Source organism: Arachis ipaensis, chromosome B7 (assembly GCF_059453495.1).
Source record: "Arachis ipaensis isolate K30076 ecotype BB chromosome B7, ASM5945349v1, whole genome shotgun sequence".
NCBI lineage: Eukaryota > Viridiplantae > Streptophyta > Magnoliopsida > Fabales > Fabaceae > Arachis > Arachis ipaensis.
The window spans coordinates 143,231,013-143,243,702 of NC_142442.1; the positions used below are offsets into that span (position 1 = coordinate 143,231,013).

At 26.6% G+C, this 12,690-nt stretch overlaps 1 protein-coding gene across 1 annotated transcript; it reads left to right on the top strand.

The window, feature by feature from the left end:
- Positions 1–1,156: 1,156 nt before the first annotated feature.
- LOC107606392 (putative carbohydrate esterase At4g34215) lies at positions 1,157–4,213 on the top strand. The gene is made up of 2 exons (XM_016308460.3): positions 1,157–2,192; positions 3,679–4,213. The coding sequence occupies exons 1-2, from the start codon at positions 1,542–1,544 to the stop codon at positions 4,006–4,008; spliced, it is 981 nt and encodes a 326-aa protein (XP_016163946.1). The 5' UTR covers positions 1,157–1,541; the 3' UTR covers positions 4,009–4,213.
- Positions 4,214–12,690: the final 8,477 nt, after the last annotated feature.

Below are 12,690 nucleotides of genomic sequence, written 5' to 3' on the forward strand. Positions count from 1 at the left end.
TCTTTTCTTTCATCCTTTTATCTATCTTTCTCCTTTTTTATTTTTCTTTATCCTTCCCATTCTATATATAACTTATAACGTATATTTTATATTACTAATTTGACAAATCAAAATGTATGATGAAATATTTTTTCATTATAATTAAAATAAAATCTTTCTTTCCAAAATTAACAATTTCCCTCTCTCCTTCTTCTTCTTCTTTTCTATTTCTCTCTCTCATTCTTTATCTCATTCAACATTTCTGTTTTACAAAAAATAAAATTAATAAAATAATATAATTCAAATAAATTCATAAAATTATAAAAAATATATTAAATTTATAATTAAATATAATTAAAAAATAATCTCATAATATTATTCACATAAATTATTATTATTATTATTATTATTATTATTATTATTATTATTATTATTATTATTATTATATGCGTACTTTTTTAGTTTTTTGTTTAGTTTTAAATTTTTACCATTTATTTTTTTAATCTGTATTTTTTTTTCAAATATTTATTATATATAATTTAAAAAAATACTAATATTATGATTAATAATTAGAATTAAGATTCAATTGTTTTAAAAAAAATTTAATTAATTTTATAACTATCAATATAAAATTTTTTATACTAATATATAATTATATTTTTATATATAGAGATAGAGAGTAAAAATATCATTTTAAATAATAAGCATAAAAATTAATTATTTTTATTTGTATAATAGATTTAATACCTAATCAAATATAAAAATATACATATTAACTTCTTTTGAATTTTAGATCATGACTGTTAAAATTAATTATTAGTAAAAAATTAAACTTTTATGTAAAAATAATAACTAAAAAATTTATTATTTAATTTTTTATCTATGAAAATCTTAATCTTCTTAACCGACGCTTACGATATTTTTATAAAAGTAATTTGAGTTTATAAATTTGTTGTGACATAATATAATATAATAATATATAATATCAGAACAAAATTAATATAATTTTAAAAAAATTATATTTTCGTAATACTGTTATCAACCAAAAAAAACCACTATTTCGTAATAATTCAATATGTTGTAAAAAAATTATTGGTCCAATTAACTTTCATTTTCAGTACTAAACTCCAAGTCTCCTCCAATCTATTATAAGACTTGCAGATTGACTATTCAACATAAACTAAGAAGTCGTCAAAAACACGGTAGATTATAGTTTATAATTAAAGTAGTTACTTCCATGAGTTTTCATTTTTATTTTTCCTGGTTGTTGGGTATCCTTGTCTAGGTGTATTGACTTAAAAAATACAAACAATTGAGATCCCCAAATAGATGATGATGAACTAAAAAAAAGGAAAGAGTAACCAATTATGTGTAAATGTACTGGTTCAAGAGGTTAGTCTCTCTTTTTTCCCTAATAAATTGTTGGAAAAGTAGACCAAGGGGATGCTTCTTACACAAGTTGCAAATATAATAATTATTATAATTAAGGATAAAGAAGTATCTTAGGAGTAATTAAGGAATTGCTGTTGTGCTTTAGATATGCGCATATATAAATAAAAGAAATGAAATCACAGAGAGGCGTGGGAAAAGCAGTGTCTATTGTCTCCACCATCTTCAAGTTCAACCCAATAATGGCTTCCCTGTTGCCATTGCTGTTTGTGTTTGCGATTCAACCATGGCAGGTGAGGTCGGAGCAGTACAACAACATATTCATACTTGCGGGACAGAGCAACATGGCAGGACGAGGTGGAGTCAGTGAAACAACGGCAACATGGGACGGTGTGGTTCCGCCGGAGAGCCAACCGAAGGCGTCGATTTTGCGGCTGAACGCGAAGCTGGAATGGGTGGAAGCGGAAGAGCCACTCCACGCGGACATCGATGTGACGAAGACGAATGGAGTTGGACCGGGGATGGCGTTCGCGAACACGATCTTGGAGAAGCGACCGGGTTTCGGTGTGGTGGGTTTGGTGCCATGTGCAATCGGAGGCACAAACATAAGCGAGTGGGAACGCGGGAAAGTGCACTACACGCGCATGATGAAGAGGGTTAAGGCTTCGTTGCAAGGTGGTGGTGGCCTTCAAGCTCTGCTTTGGTATCAAGGTGAGTCTGATACTTTGCTTCTCAGTGATGCGCAATCTTATCGAACAAGACTTGGCAAGTTTTTCTTGGATCTTCGTGCTGATCTTAACTCTCCATTGCTTCCTATAGTTCAGGTACCTTTTCTTTTTCTTTTTCTTTTTCAATAGTAAATTGTTTGTTAGGGTCCTTTTGTCAATGAATGTAGGACAAATAATTAATTAGAAAGTGACTTGTACAGAAAAAAATATGAACATGGTTAGGTAGATAATGATTTTTATGAATAATTTAAATAATAGATTTTAAAATTGGTCAAATAAAATAAAAATATACTATACTCTAAATTATAATCATTCGTACACCTAATAAATTAAATATTCGATATATTTATTATTTATATTGTTTAATATTTTTATTATCTATTTAAAAATATTCCTAAAAAATACTCCTCTATTTTATGAAGGGCATTCCAAGTACTAATAGTTAGGTGGTGCTTTACGTTATCTCTTGCATCATTTTTCCCCTTCCCTAGTAATCCGGTACATATAGTAGTGTTTGTACATTTACTCAACATTCATGAGATTGACATACTCCAACCAAGATTGACCAAGTTTCAACCTCCAAATAACTCCCCCGTGCTATAATAGGCACTTAGTCAATGATATATATATATTTACATCCCTACCGGTGGGTGCGCTTTTTTTTATTCCTTAAGAAAGTATTTGAAATAATTGTTAGTTAGTTAATATTAATTAATTAATTTTTTTAATTATAAAAATATTATTTTTTTAAAATTTAAAATTAAAAATTAAAAAGTTAATTAGTATTAATTAAAAAAATTAATTTCTTAACATCATTTTTTTTATTTTTTGTCAGCATGTTATTTATTTAAGCCTTTAATCTGCATGTCTATATTTTTTGTCAACATGCTATTTATTTAAGCCTTTAATCTGCAAGTCTAAGACCGCGTGTAACTATAAAATTGCATATTTAATTATAACTTATGTTAAATTCGGTTCGTATATATATGGTTAGGACTTATATTCATATTTTAGTACCAAATTTAGTACCAGTCATTTCCTCCACCGATCCAAAACCTTCTTATCCAATTTATAATATGCTCCGGTTATTTCTTTTTTCCTCACAGTTTATGCAACGTTTTTATTTCTTTAAGAAATCTAAAGTATTTAAGCTATATTAATTAATGATTATATAAAGAAAATGTCTATGAATAGTAATTTTTCAAACAGTAATATTAAGAAGGTAATATTTAAAATTATTTTATATAATAATATTCATAATTTTATATATATAATATTTATAATTATATATTTATTATATTTAAAATTATATAATTATTTTAACAATAATTAATAAATATTAAATAAAATAATTTTGAGTTAATTTTTTATTGTCTCTTAAATATTATTGTTATTGAATAAAGTTTACATTACATTCAATAAAGTTAATTTAGCCTTTCTGATTACTCTAAGGCCAAGGAATCGTCGTTATCAATTACCATACTCACTTGTTATTAGTCTGATGGAATATCATTTTCTTCACTTTTTGGGGGTATGAATTGATCGAAGTTCGTGCACTCAGCATTCCCATTTGCGATTGCAGGTAGCTTTGGCATCTGGAGAAGGCCCTTACATAGAGACAGTAAGAGAAGCTCAGCTTGATATGGACCTCCTCAACTTGAGAACTGTCGACGCAAAGGGCTTGCCCCTTGGGCCTGATGGGCTTCACCTTACCACCCAGGCCCAAGTTCATCTTGGGCAGGTAATGGCTGATGCATTTCTTCAATTCGTACCCACTTCACTTCCAAAAAACAATGTTCTTCCCATACATAATGGAGCTCCTCCTACAAGACCTCACAATGGTGCCTCCCAAATTTATATGATCCCAATATCGATAACATTTCTTACCATAGTATCATTAACTTTGTTATAGCAAGCATTCATTCACTTTTCAGCACTATATATTTCATCACACGGCCTAAGCACAGTGAGATGAGCGAAGTTGATAAGAAAATTGTAGCTCTGTACGAATATTTTAAGTGGATTAGTGAACTAACTATTAAAACCAACCCAACTTGGTTGATAAAATTACATTTTTTTTTTTTTTGGTAAGTAATAAAACTACATTTTAATTTGAAGACTTCTTATTAGTGGAATTTTTTGTCCATAATTAGTGGATTTTCATGGAATACAAAATCTAGGATCAACTATATATCTCTCTATTTTCTTTTTTGGAATCTCTTTAGCAAGTACTTTTGCAATTGTTGTTTCATAGATATTGGGCCTTGATGGGCCAGATTCCTTTATAAGAGGCTTCAACACTTGTTAATTATCTTTTTATGGGAAGAGTTCAACGCAACATTATGCTGTGTTGCGCTAAAGACAACACATGATAGTGTGTAAGGGGACTTGACCAAAAAAAAAAAAAAAAAAAACACATGATATTTTGCTCTCTTCAAGTATTGCGTCAACCATATGAAACATGCCGTGTGTACTTGGTTAGATTAGCGTTTACAAGTATTAATTTTTTTTTATAAAACTAGTTTTGATTAAAATATTTTTGGTTAAAATATTTTAAAAGTGTTTTACTATTATCTTCACTTTTATTCTGTTAAAATACATAATAGATCATGTATACTAATAAATATAGAAACCTAATGATGATGTGGAGCGAACAAGATTACAAGACTATTCTATACATTTTATGAGTTTAATCCTTTATTTTTTATTTTTAAACTAAAAACTGATATTTTTACTTGATAATATTAATTTTTTCTTTACAAATTCATGTAAATATATAATGCAAAAAATCATGTCTGGATGATATTATCAAAAGTAATAGTAGCAATATCTGTTATCCTTTAATTTTAATATTTTTTAATATTTATTCATATTATAGGGGTGGCAAAACGGGTTAAATCCGTCGGGTCGCTTCGCTAAACCCGCTAAAAAAGATGGGTTAGGCTAGAATTTGGAGTCTGCCGAATTAAATAATTCTCGAAACCTGTACCATCAAATTGGCGGGTTTTGGTAGACCGGCGCGGTCTGTCGGTCCGAAGATATTTTTTTATTAAATAAAAGAGTGATTACTATTATAAAATCAATAATTATAGAATTTTTAAACACTTTTTTTTGTTTTTATTTTTGTTCTTTTTTTAGTTATTAACTTTATTTATTTTATTTTACAATTTCGTATATTTGTTCAAATTGTATGACTTATTTTTTAAAATAAAGATGATTCTATTGACAAATATTATTTTGAACAATTTTATTGAAGTTAAAAATTAAAAAAAAAAAGGATAGTAAAAAAATTATATTATAATTTGACTATTTTTTATTTGTATTTAATTTTTAATAATTATTTTTTGGTTAATTTTAATGAATTTTATTTTTTTTAAAAAAAGGTGTCAAGCGAGCTAGTCGGTCGACCCGCCAATCCGCCATAAAACAAGGCGAACTAGCATTTTAAACTCATCTTAATTGGCAGAACGAATTTAGACGGGACAAAATTAGTTGGGACAGGACGAAACGACCCGCTTTACCACATAGTAATATTATGGGAAGCGTCACATATAATATTTATTATATATGTTGCTGCAAATTTATTTATAGTTTTTGTATTGAGTTAATAGTGCGATAATATTGATTTTTATTTAAATATTTGTGACGCAAATATAGGACAAAAAAAGTTATTGTAGTACAACTTTGATGTCTATCCCAAATTTTTGAAAAAAAAAAGTGATACTTTTCATTTTAATTTAGATGTCAATGCTAATTGAACGTAATGGCAACAATTAATAAATCAAGTTGAATTGCTTTGAGTTAAACCAGAATTGACACTTGAAATGCATGAGAAATTTAACATTGCCTAAACACACTTTTCACCATTCTACTATGCAGCAATAGGGTTAGAAGTGAGTCGAGTTGAGTTGAACTGGATTAAATTTAAGTTTGGCTCATAAAAATTGAGCTTGACTTACGACTCGACTCATTAATAATTGAGCCTATTTCTTAAGTTCAAATTCGACTTACCAAAAACTCACGAACTGGCTTAAATAATAGGTACCTAATCTATATTCTATATTAATAAATTATAACATATATTTTAAAAAATATTTAAAAAGATCAATTTTATATATTATTTATCTATCAATAAATTATAAAATTTTTTATTTATATTCCAAATTAAAATTATATATAAAAAATAAATATAAAATTTTAAATAATTAATATCATTAATATATATATATATATATATATATATATATATATATATAATATTAAAAATATAGATTAAATACATATAAGATATTTATATTAATAATTATATGTATATATATTTGAGTCAGTTTAAGAGCTAATGAATTGAATTTATTAAAACTCAAGCTCCGTTTATTTAATTTATGAGCTCAATTCTATACTCAAACCTGACTCACCAGCTCACAAATTTATTAATTTATTAAATTATTAATAAATCAAGTTCGAATTGGACTCATAAACCAACTTGACTCACTTCCACAGCTATGTACCAAACAAACCAAATAAGTTTGGTTGATCCCATCAACATTAAACTAAACCCACATATAGTGTATTACTCTAATTAGTAATTAGTGAAAAAGTCTAGAAGGTATACCATGCTGTATTCATCAAATGAAAAAAGTCGTCATGCAAATCGAAAACCAAAACCTTCAGAAGTCTCACGATCGAGGGGGGAATTGAGTAAACAATAAAAAGTCTAAGTTGACGTGTATATATATATATATATACAAAAATACTATTTGTACGTTAAAATCAGCTATTAAAATTAGTCATCAATATATGTATATATAAATATATATGTAATTTAATTTATTTTCAATATTTATTTATATTTCTACATATATTTTATACTGATAGCTGATTTTGATTTAGACATAGCATAATATATATATATATATGGGATAATGATCAAAGATAGCCCCGCAACACGGTTGGGACAGTACAACTGTACAAGATCAAGATAATGTTGGTCTTGTGGTATTCAAAATTATATACATTTTGAACTTTGCAAATGAAATTAACTAGTTTATTTATTTATATATATATATATATATATATATATATATATATATGAACGAGTCAACCGTGTTAGCATATATAGCTGGACTTAAACAAAATATATTATTTCAGGAAGTGATAGTTATGAAAAACAGTGTGATTTGTGGGCAGCCATGCATGACTTAATTAGACTGTTAAGATCAATATAAACCCGCCCGGTGTTTTATGATTGTAATCTAAGGCCGATCAGTATGTTATTATTTTTATACAATAGGATGGTCAAAAATAATATATATAATCAGGACGATAACGATAACAATTCCAGCAAACTCGTGTATCAGATGTATAAAATTCGAAAAGGAATATATATATTATTGTTTGAACATGTAGCCACCACATCTCATGCAATGCGTGTCTGATATGGGGCAAGAGCCTTCACCAGAATGAGTTATTCTTGCAATGTAATATGAATTGAGATGAGTAAGTGTTGACTCTCCAATTAATAATTAATAATTTGGAAATAAATCAAATGCAATTCATACACCTATATGTGACTGTGTTTGTATACGGGGTCGTAGTCAAATTCATCATATATTTTAATCACAATTTTAAAGCTACGCTACTACGACGCTACGTACCGTACTTGAATGCTGGCTGATATAAATTATTTGCAGTATATATATAGTTTCTATTTTTTGATACGTGATTATCTATAATTTTGGTATTATTATGTTACGTAATTGTATTTATTAGAAGGGCAATGCATAAACGACTAAAAGTTATGATGCAATATAGAAATCAAAGCTGACACAAAGGGTTATCCGGCATATATGATCATCAGATCCACTAAAGGGATAATCAGAGGTTCTGCAAACAGTGGCTATAACAATCAAAATTTCAATCTATAAAGTGCACCACGCACTAAAACAAACGACGACTGTGATTTGTGTAAAATTTAATTTGTTTCCAAGAGATAGATTGAGAACGAATACTAGCCTCACTTCAGCAATCATATAGTGAGAAATAACAATTCGGTTCACTTTTCTAGTTACTATTTATTTGCCCCATTAGTGAAAATGAAGAAACTCACTTGAATATGCTTAGAGTTCTCTCTTTACGTGAAAAGTGTTATATTGTGGTTTAGTAAAATATAATGACTGCTTAAATATTTATTTTAAAACATATATAGGATAATTGGTATTTAATCATGTTAATAATAAAAGAAAAATAATAATTATAAATTAACTTTTTATTATTTTAAATTGATGTTATAACATCCTAATTTTTAATAGGAAAAATATAGGTAAACAATGAAAATATTAAACAATGTAAACAATAGATATATCGGATGTTCATTTTATTAGTGTACGGATGGTTATTTTAATACTAAAATTTAGAGGGTTAATTTGGAGGTGTAGTGTGTTTTTATTTGATTGATAGTTGTTTATATTGTTCAACAAAGTCATTATCTCTCTAGCATTTCTCTTTTTAATATGTCTAAATCATTTTAAAAATTAAGTCCTATTATCTTGTCTTCTTAATTATTATTTATTATTTAATAAATATGAGCCTGATCGCAATTAGTACATTGTTGATTTTATGAAAAACTTCTTCTCTTTAACAAAATATTACATCAACGTACATCAACAGAAGATATAATGATAGCCACAAGATAATATAGAAATATTCATAATACAGGATCCATTCACAACATTTCCGGCATAGTTAGATAATTATATATGAGTTACTAATATAAATGACATTAGTAACATAATAATAAAAAATATATAATAAAATATTAGCAAAATTAAATTTACTAAAGACTATCGATATTTACTTATACCGACAAATTTTAAACTCAATAATAATATTATTAAATAAATTCTTGATTTAATTAGAGCGGGTAATAATAATAATAATAATTTTATCTTTTCTCAAAAAAGATCTCATTATAACACAAATTATATAAAAATTTTAATTAATTTAAACTTTAGTTATTATCATAAAATTAATTTTGTAAAATATCTTATTATAAAAAAATTATATAATAATCTTAATTAATACAAATTCAAATCTTAATAAATTAATTTTTAAAAATAAAAAATTTAAATTAATAAAATAAATTATAACTTATTTATATTAAATTTTTTAAAAATAGAGATCGTTACAAAAGTATTTTTTATGAGCTAGCCAATTAATAATAATTATAAATTAACTTTTTATTATTTTAGATTAATGTATTTTTTATGAGCTAGCCAATTTCTTGAAAATTTAGTTGATATATATAACTTTAGTTTTAAATTATAAATATATTTGTATCAATTTTTTATATATTTTTATTTTTATTACTAAAATTTTTTGAGTCCATCACTCTCTTAACCACTTCTAATTTTTAATACCATAGCTGTCACGATTATTGGACTTAATTTCTTTGATATGTTTCATGATTATAATGATAAATAAAAGTTATCAAAGACAAATAAATAATTTATTAAATTAATGATAAATAATATATATTTTATATTTCTGTTATTATTATTACTATTATTATTTGAATTAACCAAATAATTAGTGTCAATTTATACATATAATTATAATAATTATTAAAGAGTATTTTAATCAATTAAATTAAAAAAATTAAAATATTTTAATTATAAATGGAGAAAAATATATCACATGAGGAGAGAATGTCATTAAATTGGTCAAATTTAATTGATTAATGAAACCCATCAAACCCAAATCTCACATGAGAAGAGAATGTCATTGAATTGGTCAAATTTAATTAATTAAACAAATCAATCCAAATCTAATCAATTTATTACGTCAATATTTTTAATTTAGACCACGTTTTTTCTAAATCACTTGTCAATATAAAATAGATATTAAAATATATAGAAAATATAAATTAAAAAATATAAAACAACAAAAGTATATATTAACCTTTTTTAATGTATATTTAATTTTCTTTGTTTTCAAAATTAATGTTGTTAAGGTACATGTGTTAATATTATAAATTAAAATTTTTTATTGAAAATAAAAAATTTAAATTTTTAATATATTTATTTTATATTTATCAAAAGAACGTATTTAAACATTCTACTAATAATAATTATTTTATCATGCAATATATTTAGAACACATATTAACTAAAATATATAATAATATTTAAACAACATATCATTTTTTTCTATCAATGGTACGGTATGCATTATGCAAGTTCTTTATATGCTACTAAAGATGACAATGAGTCTCTATAAAAACAGAATCCCCCTCTCACTCTCTATTCCCGTTTAATAAAATGCCCCTTGTCTCCATCTAATTCTGTTACGGGTCTCTGTTTTTTTTTTTTCCACCACGAAAAAGGTAGATATATGCGGATATCAATAAATATTAAATTTTAATTTTTTAAAAGAAATTAATATAACCATAATAAAATTTAATACAATAATTCAATTAAATAAATTAAATTAAAATATAATTCAAATACAAATTTAACATAATTAATATACACACAATTTCTAACATGCAAATTAAAATAAAATAAAATAGAAAAATTTCATTTAGGTAAGAGATGAATTAAGGTTATGTATAAAAGTATTTAAGTAAATTTTTTTTTATGGGATTTTACAGATTTCCGTAGAGCAGGTACGTACCTCAATCTCCATTCTTGCCTTCAATTATTCGCGAGGGTAGGTCACATTCTCGTCGAGAATTTGTGGGTCCCCGTTAGCTCCCATCGTAGATAATTTTTGTGGATATCTGAGTGTAATTTTTTTTGTCATTCTTGTTTGCTACTAATTATCAATAAATTTTATTTATATTATAATTTAGAGATATACTATAGGTATAAGCGTTTTTGTATTCAAGTCCAATTAAATTGATATAAGTTAAAAAAAAACATGCACGCATGCCTCACTGTTTTTTTTTTCTACCCTTTTTCAATACATATATTTTCACATATATCACAAAAATTTTTTATCGATATAGTATAAAAATTTTTATACATAGTATAAAAAATTTTACTCATAGTACAAAAATTTGTATACAGCACATAAATTTTTGCTACAAATATATTTTATTGGTTGAGTTAGTCAATTATGGTTCTTCCAAAATTTATGTTATATATCGATCAAAATTTGTGTATGCATAAAAAATTTTGTGTTGTGTGTCAAAATGTGTGTTTTTTGTATTTTGTTAGTTGGATATTAATATTTTGGACATGTAATTTTTCAAAATTTTTGTGCTGTGCACCAAATTTTTTTGTATACCAAAATTTTTGCTTTAACGTGCGTATCTTGTTGGTTGGATGTCAATGTTATAAGCATGAGTCATTTAAAAATTTGATCTACACCAAAAATTTTATGTTGTGCATCAAAATTTTTGTACTGTAAATCTAAATTCATGTGCTCTAAGTTTTTGAACATATGCAAGAGAAGATGAAGATAAAGAAAATGTCGAAAAAGAAGCTCGATGAAAAGAAAATGATTGAAAACGACAATGATGACAACCACGTTCAAATAGAACTTGATCGATGAAATTGTTTGGCCGCATAGTTTTCTTTAATAATAATAATAATAATTATTGTCAAAATTTTTTAAGCTAGTCTTAATTATGGTTTCTGTTCCGGCCCAGCCCACCAGTGACCCGACCCAAACACAAATAGTCGACCCGAGTCAGGTGGTGATCTGCACGTCACCCATATCACCTCCTCATCAATGTGAAAACTGGACAGCTAGCAGAAGCTTTCAGCCAGGTGGGTCTGGCTATAAGGGGCCCACTCGAGTACGGACTATAAAGGGGGAGGAACCTACCCCTCTCCAGAGGTTCCTACCCCTCTCCAGAGGTACGTCACATATTCTAACTCTAAATCGCTGCCATTTGTATGGATACTGACTTGAGTGTCAGAATCATTATCGTCACTCCGCCGATCCAAGCAAGCATTCCCTTCCGAAATACTCATCGCCCAATCGACGTCATAACCAAGTTCCAGCATCCCATCTTGCGCCTTGGTCCTAATTCCTTCAAGTCTCTGCTCCAGTACCAGTTCAACTCAACCCACTGAACGTTCGACCAGACGAATATTAGCGTTGTTTGTGGAGATTTGGCGCAAGGTTGGATGATTTTCTCCTTGGTAAATTGTGATTATAGGCTAAAACTATTCTAGTGCCAACTAAATATCATAATTTTCTTTAATTTATATATAAGTATCGATTATTTTATTATATATTAAGACACCAAAAAACTTTATATATAGATTAAGGTGAGAGTTTGGAATTTATAGAAGGAAAAGTCTAGCGGGTTAGCAACTTTTATATTTTTTGGCCAGCACTTAATCATCAAAACAAAAGTGAATAATTTCTCACCATTAGATATAATTTCATACCATTAAAAACACTATTAATTACCAATTGATAGTTACAAAACATCAAAATTGCTGCCCCTATCATTCCTTTTTATAGAAATATGTCTTGATTATAGGATACAAAAAATTAAAGAGAACTATTTGTTTGGAAGCATTATTATTTAGCAATTGCGATCTGCATTGATAAAAGATTGAAGAAAATCTGAAAAGAGCCAA

Excerpts from the sequence above, each read along its gene's own strand:
- LOC107606392 (XM_016308460.3), top strand. The coding sequence starts at position 1,542 with ATGAAATCACAGAGAGGCGTGGGAAAAGCAGTGTCTATTGTCTCCACC. Across the intron at positions 2,193-3,678 it reads CATTGCTTCCTATAGTTCAG|GTAGCTTTGGCATCTGGAGA; the intron begins GTACCTTTTCTT and ends TTGCGATTGCAG.